Source organism: Halictus rubicundus, chromosome 17 (assembly GCF_050948215.1).
Source record: "Halictus rubicundus isolate RS-2024b chromosome 17, iyHalRubi1_principal, whole genome shotgun sequence".
NCBI classification, from domain to species: Eukaryota; Metazoa; Arthropoda; class Insecta; order Hymenoptera; family Halictidae; genus Halictus; species Halictus rubicundus.
The window spans coordinates 1636911-1657327 of record NC_135165.1 but is presented as its reverse complement, the minus strand read 5'-3'; the positions used below and the strand labels follow the sequence as shown (position 1 = coordinate 1657327).

The window sequence follows — 20417 nt, the reverse complement described above, 5'->3', positions numbered from 1 at the left end:
CTAAATTAACCCTTTGCGCTCGGCGCTATTTTCATTCTAAAACGAAATTTTTCTTCCGTCTCAGAATATTTTCGTTTTAATCATACGAAACCGATCCGACTTCTACATATAATATTTAAATCTTTAGTAATCAATTGAATACAAATTTTGTAATAGTTTTTTTAATTTCTTTCAAACAATGCCACAACAATTTTTAGTGGTGCTCCAGAGTCACCACTCGAGTGCAAAGGGTTAATATAGGGGAGGTACGTTTGATCGAACATTTTAACGGAAAAGTCTGCGAGATAAATTCTGCTAGTATTAACGAAGAAAAGAACGAGGCATTTCGCATGAAGACTCGCAGTCTGGTGACGAGTTGACAATAATCGTCTCGAAGCTACCGGGTGGTTCGAAGGTGGTGTGAGTCGGTTGTCGCGTCGCGTTGCCTTGGAGAAGAATAGTCCCGTTTATGTTTCCGCTCCTGTACACCCCGTTCCCGGGCCCCTCTTCCTCTCCCCTTTTCGTCCGGTCTGCGTTCGTTTTCGTTTTTCGAAGCGAGTCGGGGAGTTTTCTAGCACGTAAGTGGATACAAACTCCTACTTCTGTGAACGACAATAATAAAGAGTACCGACTTGCCGGATTGGATTAACGGCGGAGGGCTGCTCCCGCGGGATCGGTCGGACCGGTGGCTCCCGTTTTCGGCAGCCATTTTTGGTGTCCAGTCGCGCGGGGGGGGGGGGGGAGAAGGGTTCATTCTAGGACAATAATCGTGTACACGCGAAAGTCGACCCTGTTCGAACAATAATTACCAAGTTAATATATTAAATCTATTCGCATGATAGAGGAAAGAATTCTACATATATTTTTTCTCGGGCCGGTGGAGCGGATCGTTGGACTTCGACGTATGCGGATACGGTTCACCATTCCCAGTTTTTAGACTAATCGGACAATAACTGTACTCTCAATTCCTTTAAGTACAAACGAGGCCGGGACGACGTGTGTCGCGCGCGCGCGCGGCCTGCGCAAAGTTTGTCGACGATATATAGATCTCTCGAGGCGTTTCGAGCGAGCAGAGGTCTCTGTACGGATCAATTATTCGAGGTACAACTGTACAAAGGTCGGGGAGAGGGCTCGTGTATCCTGAATAAGCCTGCTAATTGTAATATGAATGTACAGATATACAAACGGGGCGCGGGGGGGAGGAGCTCTCGAGGATTAATAGCTAAATGAGGATTAAATAGCGTAAAGTTGTATATCTTTCTATCTCGTCCCATTGACCCTTTACCGTTTCTCTATCTTTGTCTCTGACTGTCTCTCGTTTTTCACTCTAGTAGGATAGTCAGCGGTTAGGCGACCACCGGTCCGAACCGTCGCGTCGCGGAGAGCAGCCCGGCTTACGAGTCCCTCAAGTTGTTAGCGGTTAAGGAGCAAATAATAGCGTAATCGAGGGAAAAGACCCTACCTTGTTTTTCCGGTGTGCGCGATCGCCGGTTCGTGGATCTCTCGCGTTGATTCGCCTGGTCCGCGATCTGTCGATCGGAAGAAGATAAAGGGAGACGGGATGAGCGCGTGAGAGGACGATCGAGGCGCCGATCGATCGGGATCGGTCCCTCGTCGATCGGCCCCCACGGATCGTCGGTTAAACTATTATGTCTCTGATTTTATGTCTCGTGTGGTAGTTAAGGTCCAGATAGCGTTCCATGTAAATTTTTCCTTCGACGCGCCGATCTCGCGAACAGACCCGAGGCGGTGGAATATAATTCCATCTTCCTAGACGCTGAAAAAATAAATGGCGGCCCAGCTGTCTAAATACCTTGCGAGAACGTTCCTCGTCGAGAGCTACTGTCTTTGCTGGCCGAAGCAGCTTCCGGTTGCCGCGTTCAGATCTAACCCTAGACGATCCAAACCTTTTCCTTTAACAAGAAAATATTTTAAAGAAACAGAAGACATAACATAGAAACAGTTGTATTTGGTATTGAATTTGGTATCTCAACGAATGGGTTACACTTGTCCAGGGTGAAATCGAGGATACCAAGCGTGCGAAGCTTAGGAATGTGCGCAGAAATTGATCTACCGATTTATAGCAAAATCCTGCTGAAACTGATTTGATCAAGGTTCAGTTAGAATAAGTTTGCTCAAAGTCGCAACGTTCCATTCGCGAGTTGTTATTTTTGTACAAACTCGTAGGAAGCTCCTGAAGCGTTCGCGGGCGGTTGCGTCGCCATTTTGCGGAGCTGCGGAGGGCCAGTCTCTCTCATAATTCTCCGTTCATATCGAATTGCTTTCGCAGACATATCCTTATCGAACATATCCCTATCTTAAGATGTCTCCGGCAAAAGCTTCGGGACGTTCTCCGAACAGAAAACAGCGAACGTTTTACGGGAATGAGTTAAAGTTAACGAGCGCGGTGTCGCGCGTCCCCGAGATCGGCGCCATTCTGATTTCCCCCCGAAGGCCGTCTGAGGAATATTTCGGAAGAATCGAACGAAACGACTTCGGTCGCTGCACGATCGTTCTGATCGTACGAGAACGATCGCGCGGAAGACCACGGAGAACGGAGGATTCTCGGTTATGGTGATTGTGTGTCATAGGAGATAAAGCGGGCGAAACGTCGTTCGAGGCGGATTCCCGCGGATGCGTCGATTAACTCGGACCGATTGTATAACACTGTCAATATGCATGTAACGACGAAGATCGTCTCGTTTCAACGATAACCGTAGAGATACTCGGAGACTTTTAAACTGAATATCTTTCTGAATCTTGTCCTTGTGGTAAAATATATTTTCACACTTTACGAGCACGGCGTGGATGGCGAGTAGGGATTTGTCGTATCGGCGCTTCGGCTCCTCGCACCGGCAAACTCGAGGGAATACGAGGAAACGCGAAGCTGTTAAACCCTCCGAGCCACGCGATTTTCCACAGAGATATATATCTCCCTTCCACCGATTCGAGTCGCATTGTTTTCCGGCTGGTCCGCCGGGAAGTACTATCCAGGTTTCGAGAACCGTGCTCAACGAAAATTAGGTTCTCCATTTTATATCTGTCCTGCGATCTCTATTATTTTCCTAGTGATTTTCTCACCTTTCAGTTAAACCGGCGAAATAGTTATGACATTCGTTTTTCACGAAAATGGACAGTACTTTTCGGCGGATCGCACGCTTTCCTTGAACCTTGAACCTTGGGTAAACCAGCGTGGAAAAGGTTTCAAGATTACTGTACCGCGTCTCGCGTTGCGATGTTCAGCTCCAGCGGTGTCGACGTGACGCGCAGAACGATCGAAAGTGGAACCATGTACAAAAAGGATACGATAAGTACTCGTTTGTTACGACAGGCCGTCCCGAGTTGCGTTAAAAGTGTCGAGGATGTACATTTCAAAGGAGGACATCGCTGGAGGAATTCGCGGCGAATAGAAACGAGCCCCCGGAAGCTCTCTGAAACCTCGGCGTTTCCGGTAGTGTCATAACGGCTCCACGAGAACGACGAGTTTCGTCGAAAATATTGAGCTTTCCAACGCCAGAGGAACATTTCTGTTACCGGGTATGGTCGATCAGGCGAAAGCGTTAATTAGGGGGACGATCGACGAACCTGCGCGCCGGAAGAAAGTCTGAAGGCCGGGGGAGAAGTAGATTAGGCCAGTTTGCGGTCAGACACGAGTGCGAGGAGCCGAAGGGGAGGAGTCCATGAGTACCATTTCCAAAATATCCGTAGATAAATCGTTTTCGAACACGCTGACGCGCGAGCCCATTAGCGATTAGAAAGTATCCCGTAGCGAGTAACTTAGTTGTGGTGAGAAGCTAACGAAGAAGCGAATTACAAAAAAAAAAGAAAGAAAGAAAGAAGAAGAAGGAGAAGAGCACGTAATTAAATATGATAACGAGAGAGAAGGTATCGGGCAGAGAGGCGAAGACGAAAAGTCCTGAGGGTCATAGGGGTGAGTTTTCGGCGAATTTATCAAGCTCTCGGCGGCGAATAAGGGGAAAAAAAATAAATCGTAGTCACTTATCGAGAACGATAAACAATTGTCAACCGTTTTTTTCAACGTTTACGTGTTAGACTAGGTTAATCAACAAGATAATTCTATTAATCGTGTACTCGTATTACTGTAAAAGTCAACACTCAATCGTCGGGATCCTCGTGTGTGTGCGCGTGTGTCTGTCTGGCTGTTTCCCGGTCCGAGAAGATTAACGAGAGATTAACGAAAAATGAATGATCGATTAGAAGAAGAAGAACACGCAAAGAGAGAGATCAATCGCTCGTTCTCGGACCACGGGAAGCACCGCTTGTCGACGATCCATCGATCAATCGACGGGATCGTGAACCTGCTGACTGCATACAAAGATGTATACGAGTTTGAATTACGACGTCGTTGCAGCATGCTGTGTTTCCGGTCACGTGTGTCTGTGTGTATTGTTGCACGTGTCGTCCTTTCCATTCCTCCTTTTCTTTTTTCGTTCGTCCTCGAACAACGATATTCCCCGGATCGATCCCACGCCCCTAGATCGTGCATTTCGATCGTCTATGTTCAAGAAACTTGTTTCGCGAAGCTGCGGAACAGAAAACAGACTTCCCAAAACGCTGTCTTCGTTTAATCGATTCTAAATTAATTAGCAACGCCCCTAGGAACGACGCAGTTTCGCGAAGCAAGTCAAATATTGCATATTCACGTTAGATCCGGGGATCTTAGGTTTCGCTTGAATATTCAAGATCCAAGCTCTCGTTGTGAGCGAGATTTCAATAGCTTTTCTAAGTGACTAGAGTATGCGTGTCTCTGAAGTGTTTGTTCGACGATTTCCGTTGCCTGAACCCAATCGGGCTCCCAATCGGGCTTGAGAATTGTTGTAGTATCGATTACAACTATACACATTATCTGTTTCGGTTGTGATTCCCAATTTTCGTTTCCACGTCGGTTCTGGAACCAATTCTTCTTCACTTTCCGCATTGATCAAGCTCCTACTTTTGAAAAGAAAAAGAAAACATAGAAAAATATTGATTTTCGAAACCGTTTCAAGCCCTGGCCTGAAGCGAGGAGCTTCCCCGTTTCATTTCCCTGAGTTTCGGGCGTTTTCGTGAGTCGATGTTGACTGAACAATTGTGTCGGATGTCGACCGAGTATGTGAACGAAGGAGGAGCGTGTGTGGACGTCGCGCGACATCCGGTTTGCTCGTTTCCTTCGTTTTCGGAACGAAGATTCCGCGAAGCGGCGTTGATTTCCTTGATATAGTCTATAATGTGCGCAGTACCGTAAAGTTGATCGAAGAAGCGAAGAGAGTTCACTTTGCAGCGTCGAGGTCTGTCTTTCGAGAAACGAACCAGAGAAACGAGAACACGCATACAAAATACGCACCAAAGCCGCGCAGAGAGGGACGCGAGCGCGTGTCCTGCACATATTAAACTCGAAGCTCGAAGTTACAGTACGAGGTATAAATAATAATATAATGGGAAAAAGAATATAAAAAAGACTGCTCTCGCCAGTTAAAGCATCATTAACCCCCCCTGGGAAAATAGATGATTAGCACGGGGACGCTCTTCGGAGGAAAAACTCGGGCCAGTCTCCGCGTGAACTCCCCCTAAAAAAGTTAAAAGCTTTGAAGAATATGCAATTACTTCATTCGTACAAATTTTGTTTGTGTCGACCTGAGAACCGTTTTAACTTTAACCAAAATTGTAAGCTTCATAAAGGAAGAAATATTACAAATACTTAAAAGAATATATATATATATATATATATATATATTGATCTACTCATTCCTTGATGGGAACCGCGAGAAGCCCGTTGCCGAAGAGCGGCCCCGTTGTTTGAAACTCCAATGTACGCCACGCATCACGAACACCTTCGTTCTTCGTCTATCGTGATTTCCTTTGATTACCTTTCGATGATTTGAATCGGAGCTCGTACGTATTTATCCATTGTATGCAGACCCACGTCCGACGGATAATTATGTATGGCGAAAGATTAGCATGCGGTCGCTGTTAGCAGTCCGTGGAGTCACGGTGAATTAATTGATTCTCCAATGGGAAAGTATCTCAGGATAATTATAATCGTTCATTGTCTCCCATCTCTCTCTCTATATCCCCCTTCCTCCTCCTCGTCCGCCTGAGTTTTACCTTTTTCTCCGCGAACGTTTCTCCACGCGTTTTTGAATCTACAGCTTCGACAGCGCTACATTTATTAACGATTGGGTAAAAAGGAGCATCTAAGTAATCATGAAGTATATAATATATTATGATTATGAATTATTGAACATTGTATCAAATTTTATATTCACTTCTTGTGGTTGACAATAAACTGGTTTTATAAAAAAGATAGAGGCGACTTTGTACAGGGTGCTTGCGACCTCTCGATCCGCCGAACAACCGACTCCTGTTCCATATACAATTAAAATACAGGAAGATGCGGATTATTAGCGATAAATGAGATCCGAATCTCGTTGTGTACACTTTTGAAATTAGCGTCTACAATTTCGCTACGAGGTTCACTTCGGGTAGCCCCAAGGATCTTTCTTTTGATCCATCAGGATCAGGGAGGATTCGCAGATCTTCTTAAACACCTCGCGTAACCTGTTCTTCTGGAATACCTGAAATACAAAAAGAAGAAACAATATAAATTCAACAATATTATCGTTTAATCTTTAGCGGCTTTATTTGATAATATAAAGACCTTGTAAAGCTGATATTGCTTCGAGGCAAGGATATCCGCTAACTGTATGCATCCAGCGTGCTCGTTCATCTCGGTCATCACCGAGTGAAGAAGAAGAGTGATTTTCGGGATACAAAGTTGACGCAGCTTCTCCATTTCTTCCTCCCGCGACTCTTCTTCCGGTGTACTCGACTCGTCGTTGCTATTGGTTGTGTCTACCAGCCAACCACCATCGGGGAACAACAGTACGTTGAACAACAATTGCTTGACAGCCTGCGAGAAGATAGTTCATTTAATTTCCCATATTTGCCAAGCGTTTTTATTTGGCTTGAGCGTTTCATCTGACAGACCTTTGTATGATGTTGCATCGTGCACTTCCACCTCTCCATTTCAACGTTATACTGTGCTTTCTTATGCTCGTACGCAACTTTCTCGGTAAAAGTGGCGTATAACGTTAGTTCTTCCAGAGGGGTGGGCTTTCCATGATGATAGTGAGAAAACCACTCCGCGAAGCCTTCTTGGGCGTCCAGGTAGGTGTTGTAACAAAGGTACTCTCGAATCGCCATAGACGCTCTTTTCGATAAATTATTCGTGATCGTGAGATTAGTTAGGGTACCGTCCATCGTTGGATACTCGGACATCACCGACTCGATCGAGTCTGCTGGAATCTTGAGAAAAAATTCAATTCACACAACTATGAATGGACTCTCTAACGATTCTACTACATTTAAGGAAGCTAAAGTGTTAATTTAGCGCTGAGGAAAAATTCTTAAGATCTATTTGTATACCTTGTTGAATGCTTTTCTCGCGGCATCGATTCTCTCGTTCATTAAGAAGTATCTTATGAGTGCGTTGGTCTGCCACAAAGCCTCTTCCCGCTGACTTTGATAAAATATTAGCCAGTCCAACGCGTTGATCTTCTCCAGATCAGCGTTGGTTATGGTGCCCTTCAAATCGGCAGTGTCGACTTCCACGTCTTTCGAGCGAATACGCTCCACTACCAACTTCGTGATGGCTTCTACGTTCAAGTTAGCGTCCTCCGCTGCAGTCAAACACTTCTTGCGCTGTTCATAGTCCTTGATATTTTCCAGGTAGCAAGCGTAATTGGTCACTTGCGACTCCTGAGGGAGCATGGCTGTATAGAAAGCGATCAGGATCGGGTCGTCCATTTCGATCAGAACGTGAACGTAAGCCATTAAAATCTTGTCGCCGACATTGTCGTTCACGTTCTTCCCGATCTGCCGAAAGAAGAATATCAAGTGAGCCAGGAACCGCAGAAAGTGCGGGTCGCAGATCTTCAGATCTATCATGTTCTCGATCTCCTCCATCAATTTCGGGATTTGATCGAGTATCAAGTATTTCTGGATCAGATGGTCCGGCGCGTTTGCTTGCGTGCGGATAATTGGATTCTTCGACGCGTGTAGCTCCTTGAAAACGTCCTCCAGCGAAAGCTCGTTCTTCCAATATTCGTCGGGCATGTTCGTGAAGCTTTTAACCACCAGATCCCTGATCTCTCTTTCCACTTTGATGTCCAGCAGCGCCTTCATGTGGCCCCATAGCGCGTCCTGCCATGAGGACGCAACTGGCAACATTTGTTGGACGTTCCCGCAAAGGCTGGCATAAACAGCCCGGTAGTATTGACCTAAATCAGAGAAGCGGAAATTGGTTACTCGTGAAATTGATCGGTTAGCAAACGGCAATGAAACACGGATTATTACCTACGCGCTTGTCCTGGGAGAGCTCCCACGCGCACTGTTTCCAAATACTTCGATTCGGATTTCCCTCGATGGGTAACTTAGTGTCGGCTAATGGATTTTTGTAATTAGGATCGTGATAAGGTATCCAACCTAACAGACAAGCGGCTCTCCAAGACTGACCACAATGTTCAGCGAGCGCCTGTGCCTTTGTCAGTCGCCCGCAGCGTACCTGTTGCATAAAATATCTTTGTTATGTACTATATCTATTTCCAAAGTCTTCTCGTTTAATCGTCATTTCCGTTTTTGGTTAATCTTTCATCGAAGAACCTTATACCTCTATGAACATTCTTTTTTCAAGTCTTGCATCGTCTTCCCTGTCCAGATCATGGAGAGGTTTACCTTCTCTGATTGGAGCGTCTGGATCTAAGGACGATATCATCGGTCTACTCGAACGAAACGGAATCGAATCTTTATCTTTGTAAGTGAGCAATTGTCGTACTGTGTTTTCCCACGCGAGCGTTTTATCGGTGAACTGTTCAGTGGACGGGTATTTGTCTGCCTGGTCCAACGCGTTCTTTTCCAGCCAGTCGATTATCAACTGATATTCTCGTATGTATCTATCAACCTTGAATAAACTATCTATTACAACTTTTTCGGATATATAAGTATCGTTTTCCTCGGCATCCTCTTCCATTGCTGTGGGACAATTAAGACTGTTTATTCGATTCTGGTACAGGCAATAAACAAGCCTCCAGGTGTTTCTTTCATTCTCCAAAGAGACTTCTTCCTCTGACGGTTCCATGGTCTCCACTTTTGCTTGCATTCCTATAACAAAAGAATTATTAATCGAACAGAACAGTATACACTGTGCCAGGTCAAATATTAGCCTTCTAACGTATTGCTTTGTACCTCTCATTATGTCTAAAGTATCTGTACAATTCTGTATAAAGTCTGCGACAATGTCGAACACCTGAGCCTCTGAAAAGTTCATCTGTATGCTATGTAGAAAGTCGTAGTACAATTTAGACATTACGTCTCTCCACGGTTGCTTCGCTTTTAGAATCATGCCAGTCGCGCTACTGTCTTCCATCATTTCCCTCAATGTGAGCTCATTGTTCTCGGACGCTGCCATTATATCACGCATCTCGTGAGGAGCCAGGGTTAACGAGCTGTCTATGTCCAGCATGTCATAACCTTTCATCAACTTCGAACTCAAATATGATTTCTGCGATATCTTCGGACTATTCGTGTCGTTTAATTGTTGCGAGTCATCCAAGTCCTTCCGCAAAAGACTATTCTGTGATGAAATCCTCCTAGGAGTTGTGTTTTTCCCGCTTAACCTCAAAAACGATTTTCGGTGAGCATTCTCCTGATTATACATGTCAATGGACCGATCCAAATTCTCGGTGGTGTTGTGTAAGGTATTCATTGTTAAATCCCGGTTTTCGAACTGTGTCACGAGTATCTTTATAACGACAAAATCCTTGTCGCTTTATGGCTCACAAACGAGTGTCTTGAACGTTTTGCCGCTAACGCCGCTTCGAGGAATGACACTATTTGAAGACTTTACGAAGCATATGATTCTTGCCGGAATTTGTATTATGTCTTATGGGAAATCAGGCAGTGATTATTCACACTCGAAGTAAAACCAATATTTCAATGCCTTCCCGTTGAAGGTTTTTTATTTTTCAGGGTTCAAATTAAAACTGGAAGTATGCATCTTATGGTAGGTAAAATGCAATTTGAAAATCATCACGGTAGCATACTTGAAATGTAAAAATAATGATTGATTGCTCTACTCTACAGAGCATATTTCCTCCATTTTGTCCCTGGTACAGTACTACCGATAGTGAAATAAAATATTTCCTGAATCAGTAGAAATTCCCTATATTCTTTGCATCTAATCGAACACATAGAAATTAATGTTTGTCTAATGCTCTCAATGTTTACAATAAAGTTATAGGTGAACACAATGTATAAACATTGGAGATTTATACTGAAAGTCTCTGATCAGTAGGAACAAACTAAAGGAAGGAGCTATATTTAATAATCTTCCTCGCATTATTTCATATTGAAAATAGCGGTACTTTATTCATTAAATTTAACAAGTTACAATTTTAACATGTTACGCTTCTGTCTACAAGGAAATTAACATTGTTATATCTATGATTCTATATACATACTGGGAGGAGTGTCCTCTGAGTACTATAGTTCAAATTGTCGCTACTGCCTTGGTCGTAAGATAGGAGCAGTTGCGAGGAAATCGGGAAAATGGCGACTCGTCTGCTAAAAGTTAGTTCTGCGTTGCGGACTTACACCAATAAAACCAGTCTCGTGAAGGTAATCAAATGATCATTTTACCATTCTTCGATCATCGCTCGAATAGTTGCCAATGAATCAATGAAATCCACTTCATTTGGTCGAGATCAAAATTTCGTGGACTTCATTTGCTCCTTACGTAATGAGAATAAACTGTTTAAAATATTACGAAAACAAAAGAGACCTAATGGATTAGTGTTTAAATGACAATAAGCAGAACTTCTCGAATTGAATTCTACTATACACGGTGGAAACTTGTGTCAAAATATTATAACCTCGATGCATTCGATCCACTCTGAAGACAATGTTGCAGTAGTGTGCTGCCATTAAATTTGGAGACTTCTAAGATACAATTGATTGATACTTGTGAAGTTAATAAATTTATACTAATAAGGAGAGGTGAAGCTCCATATGCAAGCGTTTTTGCCAAATTTCCTTCTTTATGAACATATTTAATATATTCTTCTTGAAAATGAATTCTAATATTATGTTTCGTAGACCCAGAAACAATGGCGATCTACAGGGCCTTCTGTGAAAGAATTGCTGATCAATCAGCCTGCAACGAGAGTTACAACTTTAGATTGTGGTTTGAGGGTAGCAAGCGAAGACACCGGTGCACCGACAGCCACAGTAGGGCTGTGGATCGATTCTGGCAGCCGTTTTGAAACTGATGAAAACAATGGTGTGGCCCACTTCATGGAACACATGGCTTTCAAGGTAAATTGCACCACTCTTAGCTCAAGATGTTTGAAGTATTAATTCAAACTAGTAATATCAACAGGGGACCACCAAACGATCGCAAACCGATTTAGAATTAGAAATTGAGAACATGGGTGCTCATTTGAATGCCTACACAAGCAGGGAGCAGACAGTATTCTATGCCAAATGCTTGTCACAAGATGTACCGAAAGCGGTGGAAATTTTAAGCGACATCATCCAAAATTCCAAGCTTGGGGAAAACGAGATCGAAAGAGAGCGAGGTGTTATCCTGAGAGAGATGCAAGAGGTCGAGACAAACCTCCAGGAGGTTGTCTTCGATCACCTGCACAGCAGTGCTTACCAAGGAACTCCTCTGGGCAGGACAATTTTAGGACCGACCAAAAATATCAAGAGCATTACGAAAAAAGATCTTCAGGATTATGTAAGGACGTACTATGGTCCACCAAGGTAATACAAATTACATGTTCCTATGGTATGTATCTCTATTGTATGTACAGACACTGTAAAATTTATTTCTTTTTCTCAGATTCGTATTAGCAGGAGCTGGTGGTGTGGAACACAATGCTCTGGTAGAATTGGCTGACAAACACTTTGGTAAAATGACAGGGCCACACTATGACGAAATTCCACTTCTAGATGTCCCGTGTCGTTACACTGGTTCTGAAATCAGAGTCCGTGACGACACCATGCCTCTTGCGCATATAGCCATCGCTGTCGAAGGTGCTGAAAGCCTTGTTGGATAGTAGTTTGTGTCTGCAGTCTAGTTCATAGAGAATAGGAACTTAGAGACTTTTCTTGTAGGTGCTGGATGGGCGGATGCTGACAACATTCCTCTTATGGTTGCGAACACTTTGATGGGAGCGTGGGACCGCAGCCAGGGAGGTGGTACAAGCAGCGCGAACCACTTGGCTCAAGCTGGAGCAATAATGGGAATGTGCCACAGTTACCAAAGTTTCAATACATGCTACAAAGTACATACTTTTTTTTATAGAATCATTTTAATACTAAGCGAGCTCTTTCCTCGAACTATTTCTCCTTTGTAGGATACCGGTCTATGGGGTGTGTACTACGTATGCGATCCCATGTCGTGTGAAGACTTCGTAGAAAATATCCAGTTCGAATGGATGAGATTATGTGTATCGGTCACGGAAAGGGAAGTGGAACGTGCGAAAAACATTCTCAAAACGAATATGCTTCTTCAATTGGACGGTACGACCGCGATTTGCGAAGATATCGGTAGACAAATGCTATGCTACAACAGACGCATACCCCTTCACGAACTCGAGGCCAGGATAGATGTAAGTAATGTTTGTATGTTAATTATTTGTCATCTTTAACAACGAATTCTTTTCAGAGCGTAACGGCCAAAACTATTCACGATGTCGGTATGAAATATATTTACAATCAGTGCCCGGTAATCGCAGCTGTTGGCCCAATCGAGAACCTCCCTGATTACAACATAATCAGAGCAGACATGTACAGATTACGCGTCTAAACAATTTCCGTTGGTAGAATTTAGGACGAGTCGCCCAGAACGTCAGTTTTAGTGAAAAAAACTCGACATTAAATTGAAACTACAACTACATAAACCGTTTTCCGTGAATGAGAATCATTGTTACGATTTATCCCACAATATTTATTAAGCAATTGGAAATATGTAATGCATGTTTCTAGGTACACACCGCATCGTGCATTGTAGTTTCTTTTTAATATTTGTTCGACGATTAGTCATCTGCCGAACGTGTATTGCCAGGCTTAAATAAAACAATTTACCTACAGAAACTTTATCTTTTGGCTCTGCTTTTGGTTTATAATATGGAGAAGGAAACAGATTCACACTTCGAAGGTCGAGATCATTATTATTTTATCAGAACTATTTTGCGTTTTCGTTCGTAATATTCGTTTATTTTTCATGGCTTAATTCAATATAAATAATGGACAAATTTCCAAGTTGTAAACAAATTTATTGTTTCAGCAATTTGTACTCTTTCTATTTCTGTTGTCTGTTCTATTTCTTTCGTTTCGATGTCGGTGCCTTTAATCGCGTACAAAATTATTGCAGTTTTAAATGCAACTGTGAAAATACTACGCAAATTATATATACAATTATATACTTCTATGACGATATAAATAATGTAAAATAGTTTCATAAAATTCGATATCTAAATTTATAATTTAATCACTGACCCGTGAAGATAAAATTACTATGGACATAGCTAGAATTTTATTGCTACGACTGTGTATCCATTATGGACATAAAGCTTTCAGAATCTTATATTATTCCTCAGGTTTGCACTTCAGTTTAAGTAGCATCTCGCAAATGAGCAATAAATGCATTATGTTTCTCCTATTCGATACGATTCAGTAGAAAAACATATATGTATAGATGAGAAAATCATGATTTCAAATCACGAAATTATTCTTACTGTACTAATGGAACTCTACGGGTATTATTGGATTATGAATTTAAGCGTTACACAGTAAAGCTTTTTAAAGAGATTCAAGCCTGACTTAGCGACTATTAATAATGATAATTATCAAAATTGTAGATACTAATATTTTGTTGTATGTGAATAGTAACCAATCTTTTCAGGTTTTTTTTTAAATGCTACAAAAGAGAGCTCTCATCTTTGTACTTATATTGAAAGAATTTTACCTCTCTTTAATTCGATTAACATACTTGTATTTTCTTAAGTTTCATGACTACCTAGGATTGTGCGATGGAGTCTGCGTTGGCGATGTATCCTTACATACTTTGGCAGTCATTTCAGCCAGTGGTTCCAGTTCTTTCGTATTGACTAATTCGAATTCCGTTACAAAATAGTAAAAGTGTTTATAGCATGTATTTACATGTGCTTCCTGAAACATAGGGGGGCATATTCGAGTATTCGGATCTCACCCAAGCTGGTATTCGAGTAAGCAATAGTAAGAGTTTCAGTAATAATATTGTCACTAAAAATACGAGACTTACTGCTCCTATAGCGACGATACGATCAAAATGATGTATGTAGACATGAACAAAGACTCTAAACAAGCGGGTTAAAATTTTTCTACACAGAGGTACAAAGGTTTTTGGAAATGGTACATCTGAAAGAAAATTTTCACATTAATTACATAAATCAACATTTTTACTATTAAAGCCAAATACCTGTTGAAACTGGAAATATGTTTTCATTGTTAATCTGTGCTTCTATCCAATCCATAAGGAGACTAACATACTGTGGCGCTGGCAGTGCAGTAGGCTTTTTATACTTTTCACCATCTGCCCATAAATATTCGAACCGAGCTCCACCGCTCATAGTGGGACAAGATGCAGAATCACAGTATTCAGAAATAGTACCATATATCAAATTTATTCTGTTGAAGAAATCTACCACTGAAATTAATAACATTGAACATGAGAAAAACATAGTATATGTGTAATATTTTCTTAACAAAATCATTGAGTACCGTGAACAGCGATCCAGTCATTGAGGTCTTCCCCAGGTGGTAGTTTTACAACAGATCTTAAATTAATCCCAGAATTCAGAGAAGCTTGTGCTTGTTTGTGTAGGGAATAACGCAAGGTTCCATGAGCAAATTTCTTCTTTGGTCTGAATGTCTGAAATGTTGAATTGAAAGAAATTTTAATTAGGAATTCTTCAAACAAATTCTATAACTGTGTAGACGTAACGGTATAAAATAAGGGGATATTAGCATTTGAGTCAACTTAAAATAATCAATAACACTGTACAACAGGTTAGAGTATACGCTTAAATGTCAAGCAATGTACAAGTATACGGGGAAATTACCTTTCCTTTCTGGAAAAACTCCATAAATCCGCTTAACGCAGTCATTGCGATTCAAGTTACACGGAACTTGCGAATAATACACAAACACCGAGGTAACCGGCAGGGCAAACCTATTTCGGTCTATGTCTATACATACGCTACAAACTGAAAATCACTCCCACGCTTGAATGTTTACCGTGCCTTTCCATTTTACTTGTTCGTTCACGGTTTTCTGCATCGAATTCAATTTTTATTCATCATTCGAACACTATTATGCTCGCCCAACTTGGGCAACACTTTGCGTCGACGCACAATTGTACTTTTTTAGAAATTTCTATCTCACCCGGATGCATTAGTCATTTTGTCGGTATCCCTTCAATACATCTACAAATCCCGGTTGTTTCAAACGTATCCTACATAGGGAACTGCGTATACATATTATGTATATATGAACGCAAATGGGGGAAAAAGAACTGCAGTAAATTTGACAAATATTTATATTATTTGAAAATTTATAATGTAGCAGAGAAAATAAAATATAGATCGAAAACATTTCAGTATTGAAAAAAATTTAAATCATTTTTTACTCGTAGTTTATGAGACAGTGGTTCGTTGAAAATAACAATAACTGTACGTGAACATCTTTAATAAAAGTAATCGTACACTTAACTTACGAAAAACACATTTCGAATAAGACCATTTTATATTTTTTTTTTACACAAATAGTTTATTACATAAACAGGCAGTTTGATGCGCGGAAGTAAAAAAGTAAATGTCGTTCAGGGCATCAATTACTATCCATGTTTTTTTCCTCTTGAAATTGATATAACTATTATATAATAACATATTATTCATACTGTAACTTTGTGCAAGTATATGTACACTACTACATAAGATTACTGAATTTCGTGTGTTATCGCTTCCGTTTTATTATTATGTCGACGATTCTAAATCCTATATCTCAGCAGTGTTTGATCTCGTATATTTTAATTCATTCGTTTACTTTCAATTTCAATTAAGGTCTAATTTTTAATTTCTTTTTTTCGTATGTAAGGTAGAAGTATTCAGTAGTCAATTGTTACGTGCTTTACATAAATATTCTCTTTTTATATATTCAATAAATACATGTAATAGACAATAATCCCTGTTCATGTACTTTACAGTTAGTAAAATTATTTCGCCTATAAATGTACATTACACTTTTACTTGAACCTCGATCATAGAGGTTCACGTTTGCAATTCATAATTCTTTAACTATAGTCAATACTCAGACAGATGGAATGATTCCTCACGGTAGTACAATATTTCGGAATTGAACTTCGTTCAAACAAAACACAAAGTGCTTGTGTCATAATCCCCTTTGCTAATTAACAATATCGATGACTACAGTATTGTCACGTACAATTTTTTAAAAAAATTGATTTTCCAATGTCAATAAAAAATTTGTAAGCAGAGTAATGTTTCTTTTTTGTGACCAGCACAGACAGTTTGTAATTTCTAGACCAAGTAACACGTTGTGATGCTGCTAAATGCATCGCAGTCTTAATGAAAACAATTCAAAATCTGGTGTAGCAATGAATACAAAAGTTCGATGAAGGTTATTCTATTAACGTTTTTTGTAAAATCGTTCTAAATTAGCAACGATAGATCATGTATGTGTCAGCGTTTCATTATGAAGCCTGTTAATACATACATATAACTGTTGGAGTTATTCTAGGAAGACTTCCATGTGTCCGAAGCCTTCTTAAAAAACTTCTGCTATGTATATATAATCCCTTTCGCTAAAGAAATGTACGTGTGAAAATATTTATAGAGATGATAACGCAATATCGCCTTCAAATAATGTCTGATAGAAAGATTGTATTAATAATTACATACATTAATTTATAGTTTATTGTGCGGTGATCATAGCTGCTTAGAGCCTTCCGCCTTTTTCGTCGTCGGTGGGACACTGGTGCCTAATGGAGGATTGCTCACTGGATTGGAAGAGGAGTTGCTCTTAAGTACCGCGGCTTTTTCCCTTCCCTTTTCGGGGGTTCGTGTTCCGTAGTCTTCATCTAGTTCCTCTTTGCCAAAACTTTTTTCAGTCGTTACTGGTGTAGCAGGAACGGGAGATTTTGGTGCAACATACTTTTCTTCGGACGACTGTTCCTTTCCAGCGGACGGGTCCTTCTGCAACGATTTTTGGATCTGTTCTTCCACTTCCAGTATTTCCTCCTTATCAATTAATTCGATCAGTTCGTGTAATTGCTGCTTGCTTAACTTAATGTCCTCTTTTCCAATTAATTCCACCACCTATAAACGGGCAATAAAAATTCGTGTTATACAGGGTGAATCAAAAATCTCGAAGAGGTTTGAAAATTTGATTAATTTTGTGAGAAATGTACCTTCAGAACGTCTTCGACCTTTATAGCTCCATCCCTGTCGTCATCCATTTTCGCTAAGATTTCTACTATGCGCTGTAACCGATGCTCGTCAGGTACATTTTGAATTTTCTTAATGGCTGTGATTAGTTCGTCTATCCTGACCAATTCCTCCGCACTCTTGACAGAGGGGGACTCTTCCACGTTCACGGTATCAGCCTCCTGTTTAAGCTTCTTCTCGGATTCAAGCTGCTCCAGAACCTCGTCCATCTTTCGGATCATCTTATTCACTTTGTTGAATAATCGTTTAGCACCCTTGGACTCCTTAATGTTTTCTACGTCCTCTTGACCCTTCGCGGCAGCTTTGATCTCGTGGAGCTCCTTTATGTCTTCCTGGTAGTCAGCCATTTCTTCCTTTAGCTCCTTCAGCTCCTCCTTTTCCACCGACATGGTCTTCTTGTCCTTTGTAAAATTGTTCCTCTATAAGTAACAATCTCACATACTAAACTAATTCACCTAGCTACCATTTATACAAACCTTTCCGATAGTATCTAAAGCCTGCTCTAGTACTTTCACGTCTGTGTTAGTGATCTCGTCAATTTTGGACGGGGACACTGCCGGCTGTGGCTCGACATCTTTCTTCTCTTGCCGCTCTTCCTCGATCTTTTTCTCCTCCATCTTGATGATCTCGATGTTCGTCTTGTGGTCCATTTTGCCCTCCTTCTCCCCGATTGCGCCCTGGGTACGTGCGACAACGGTGTCCGGAAGGGCTGAAATGGTGGCTTTCAACTTGTCCGACATGGGTATCGTCTCCGGGACCATCAACGCTCGCGAGAGAAGTAATAACGACGGCGGGACCTTTTCGTTCAGACTCAGGTCCAACCATTGGGACAGTTGCTCCCTCAATTTGCTCTCCGGCAAACCGTACGCTCTCATTCCTCGTGCCCTGCAGGCTTGCTGCAACTCGCTTCTAGTCAGGGAATCGATACCTTCCTTTTCTATGAGCTAAAAAATGTACCTCAGTTATAGGCAAGAAAGAACGACTGTAGTACAAAATGCGTGAATCAGAGTAGATAAGATAGAACACCTTATCGTCCGCTGAGAGACTTCTGAGCCTCATTCGAAGCAGAAATCTTAAGAAATTTGTTGTTCCCAGAGTCTGCACATCCAGTACTCTACACAACGCCACCAATTGTGGTCGGGAAAGAGAGTCTAACGTAATCTCGTCTTCGAAAAGCTTACTAAATTGCATTATCTCTTCGTTTGATGCTGTGGTGCCGGAACTCCGAACTTTATAAAAGAATTCTGCGAATTCTTTGGCCTTCTTCGACTTGTAGTCCGTCGACTGTACTGCCATGTCATCCAATGTTTTTTGTAAAAATTTCGCCATCTCGATTTTTATCTGAAGTAGAAACATTCAAAGGTAGAGTTCGAATGAAATTGTTACCGGACAGGAAGGACGGATTCGAACCTTTAATGCTTGCTTCAGTTTGTCCTCTTTTTCTGTTGCTGTTTGGAAGGTAGACGGCAGCATGCCAGGGAAAAACTTGATAGCGATTGGTAGCAGGAACTCCATGAAAGGAACAATGATGAAAACAGAGAAGGGAATGAGCCTGAACATGTCTCCAGTTGTTTTTATTAGCTGAAAGTAGTTAAAAATGAGAAGAGTTCAGCGAATTTAATATTTACATAGTTAACTTACCAATCTGTGCTCCCTTCTACTAAGTTCATTGCCTTTCAAGATTCTCCAAACTAATTTTGCTGAAATTTTCATATCCAGACCCAGCAATCTAAACCCATGATAGTAATGTATAATTTCCCCCTTGACTCTCTGCCATAATGTTTGTTTCTCTACCACTGCTTTCGAACTAGTCTTAGCAACGGTTCCCTCGTTTTTTTGTTTGAAATCCTTTTGCTCCTTGATATTTTTTACTGTGTCCTCCACTTTGGAAGACGATTCTTGCCCACTCCATATTGGTGTTGCATAAAACGTACGAAGTTGTAAATGTGGTCTATTTACAATGTTACAGCTTTCTATTACTTTTGAGTGTATCAACAATCTGTTGTTCCCCAGATTTCTGTTATCGGTGTAAATGAGTGCCAAGCCTCCATTTATTTGATTGTTGTTGTACCACAACTTGAAACAGCCATATTCTGTAAAATATTATATATACTATAAGATTATTAAATAATTATTCTATCAACGTCTGTAATTTTCAATGAAATATCTTCTAGGTTCGAGTAAAAATTTTCCATAACAACACGCCATTGTCAATAAGATCGGCGTTCAATAACATGTAGCATTATATCGCGGATATACGAAACCGCTATTATTAAAACTTATTTCACAACATAACCTACTGCTTAAATAATTATATAAATTGCAAGCCTAGAAAAGTGAAAGCATTCAAACAGAATGGAAAAATTTTGCCGATGTCAAACAGATATTAATAGTTCTAGTCGTCAATTTGCCTGTTATATAAATATAGCGTGCACGGTATTTAGAATATACGTATTGGAAATTGGTACACCATAATTTTGATTTATTATAGAATAGAATGAATTATACGTACGTCGGATCGTTTTGCCATGGTTAATTATCATTGCTTTCGAATGGATCAAGGTATTCATCGTGTATTAATGTTTTTTTCGTGATTTTTGTAGTTTTTCGAAGCCGTGTTTCCCTGCAAATATGTAGTAAAATACGGCCATCACACATTTTCCGCCTTGAACATAGCGATTGGAGATCAAAGATCAGCTGGTTTCAATATTACTAGCATGACTTTACTTTTGCCTGCCCTTTCACTAAATATAACTAATAAGTCGTATGAGGATTCATCTTTTTAGAACACATCCCGCTGTCAAATCAGAATCACAATTTGATTAGAGGATCCACTCTATTTCGTTTGCAACCAGTTTACCAGTGATGTAA

The 20417-nt window shown here is 40.9% G+C and overlaps 4 protein-coding genes across 4 annotated transcripts; 1 reads left to right on the top strand and 3 right to left on the bottom strand.

Moving 5' to 3' along the window:
* Nucleotides 1-6181: 6181 nt before the first annotated feature.
* Nucleotides 6182-10112, bottom strand: Nup107 (nuclear pore complex protein Nup107). Its single transcript, XM_076802562.1, has 7 exons — nt 9223-10112; nt 8648-9138; nt 8335-8542; nt 7405-8258; nt 6967-7284; nt 6638-6889; nt 6182-6554 (listed from the first exon to the last, which is right to left on the bottom strand). The coding sequence occupies exons 1-7, from the start codon at nt 9740-9742 to the stop codon at nt 6453-6455; spliced, it is 2745 nt and encodes a 914-aa protein (XP_076658677.1). The 5' UTR covers nt 9743-10112; the 3' UTR covers nt 6182-6452.
* Nucleotides 10113-10501: 389 nt separating this feature from the next.
* Nucleotides 10502-13137, top strand: Uqcr-c1 (Ubiquinol-cytochrome c reductase core protein 1). The gene is made up of 7 exons (XM_076802858.1): nt 10502-10653; nt 11131-11349; nt 11414-11799; nt 11879-12072; nt 12154-12323; nt 12396-12650; nt 12707-13137. Exons 1-7 carry the CDS (start codon nt 10585-10587, stop codon nt 12845-12847), a joined length of 1434 nt encoding a protein of 477 aa, XP_076658973.1. The 5' UTR covers nt 10502-10584; the 3' UTR covers nt 12848-13137.
* Nucleotides 12904-15538, bottom strand: Mob3 (MOB kinase activator 3). The gene is made up of 5 exons (XM_076802871.1): nt 15144-15538; nt 14803-14953; nt 14501-14728; nt 14324-14439; nt 12904-14211 (listed from the first exon to the last, which is right to left on the bottom strand). Exons 1-5 carry the CDS (start codon nt 15186-15188, stop codon nt 14056-14058), a joined length of 696 nt encoding a protein of 231 aa, XP_076658986.1. The 5' UTR covers nt 15189-15538; the 3' UTR covers nt 12904-14055.
* A 1044-nt stretch (nt 15539-16582) lies between these two features.
* Letm1 (Leucine zipper and EF-hand containing transmembrane protein 1) lies at nt 16583-20336 on the bottom strand. Its single transcript, XM_076802849.1, has 7 exons — nt 20059-20336; nt 19188-19639; nt 18957-19127; nt 18573-18887; nt 18023-18490; nt 17510-17947; nt 16583-17417 (listed from the first exon to the last, which is right to left on the bottom strand). The coding sequence occupies exons 1-7, from the start codon at nt 20114-20116 to the stop codon at nt 17028-17030; spliced, it is 2292 nt and encodes a 763-aa protein (XP_076658964.1). The 5' UTR covers nt 20117-20336; the 3' UTR covers nt 16583-17027.
* Between the last annotated feature and the right edge of the window lie 81 nt (nt 20337-20417).

Coding starts and splice junctions, on each gene's coding strand:
- Nup107 (XM_076802562.1), bottom strand. CDS start 9,742: ATGAATACCTTACACAACACCACCGAGAATTTGGATCGGTCCATTGAC. Junction 9,139..9,222: donor TACTTTAGACATAATGAGAG/GTACAAAGCAAT, acceptor CTTTTGTTATAG/GAATGCAAGCAAAAGTGGAG. Junction 8,259..8,334: donor CTCCCAGGACAAGCGCGTAG/GTAATAATCCGT, acceptor TCTCTGATTTAG/GTCAATACTACCGGGCTGTT.
- Letm1 (XM_076802849.1), bottom strand. CDS start 20,116: ATGAATACCTTGATCCATTCGAAAGCAATGATAATTAACCATGGCAAA. Junction 18,888..18,956: donor AACTGAAGCAAGCATTAAAG/GTTCGAATCCGT, acceptor TTTCTACTTCAG/ATAAAAATCGAGATGGCGAA. Junction 18,491..18,572: donor GTCTCTCAGCGGACGATAAG/GTGTTCTATCTT, acceptor TACATTTTTTAG/CTCATAGAAAAGGAAGGTAT.
- Uqcr-c1 (XM_076802858.1), top strand. CDS start 10,585: ATGGCGACTCGTCTGCTAAAAGTTAGTTCTGCGTTGCGGACTTACACC. Junction 11,350..11,413: donor TGGAACACATGGCTTTCAAG/GTAAATTGCACC, acceptor TAATATCAACAG/GGGACCACCAAACGATCGCA. Junction 12,324..12,395: donor GTTTCAATACATGCTACAAA/GTACATACTTTT, acceptor TCTCCTTTGTAG/GATACCGGTCTATGGGGTGT.
- Mob3 (XM_076802871.1), bottom strand. CDS start 15,188: ATGACTGCGTTAAGCGGATTTATGGAGTTTTTCCAGAAAGGAAAG. Junction 14,440..14,500: donor CATATTTCCAGTTTCAACAG/GTATTTGGCTTT, acceptor ATTTTCTTTCAG/ATGTACCATTTCCAAAAACC. Junction 14,212..14,323: donor GTATCGTCGCTATAGGAGCA/GTAAGTCTCGTA, acceptor CCTATGTTTCAG/GAAGCACATGTAAATACATG.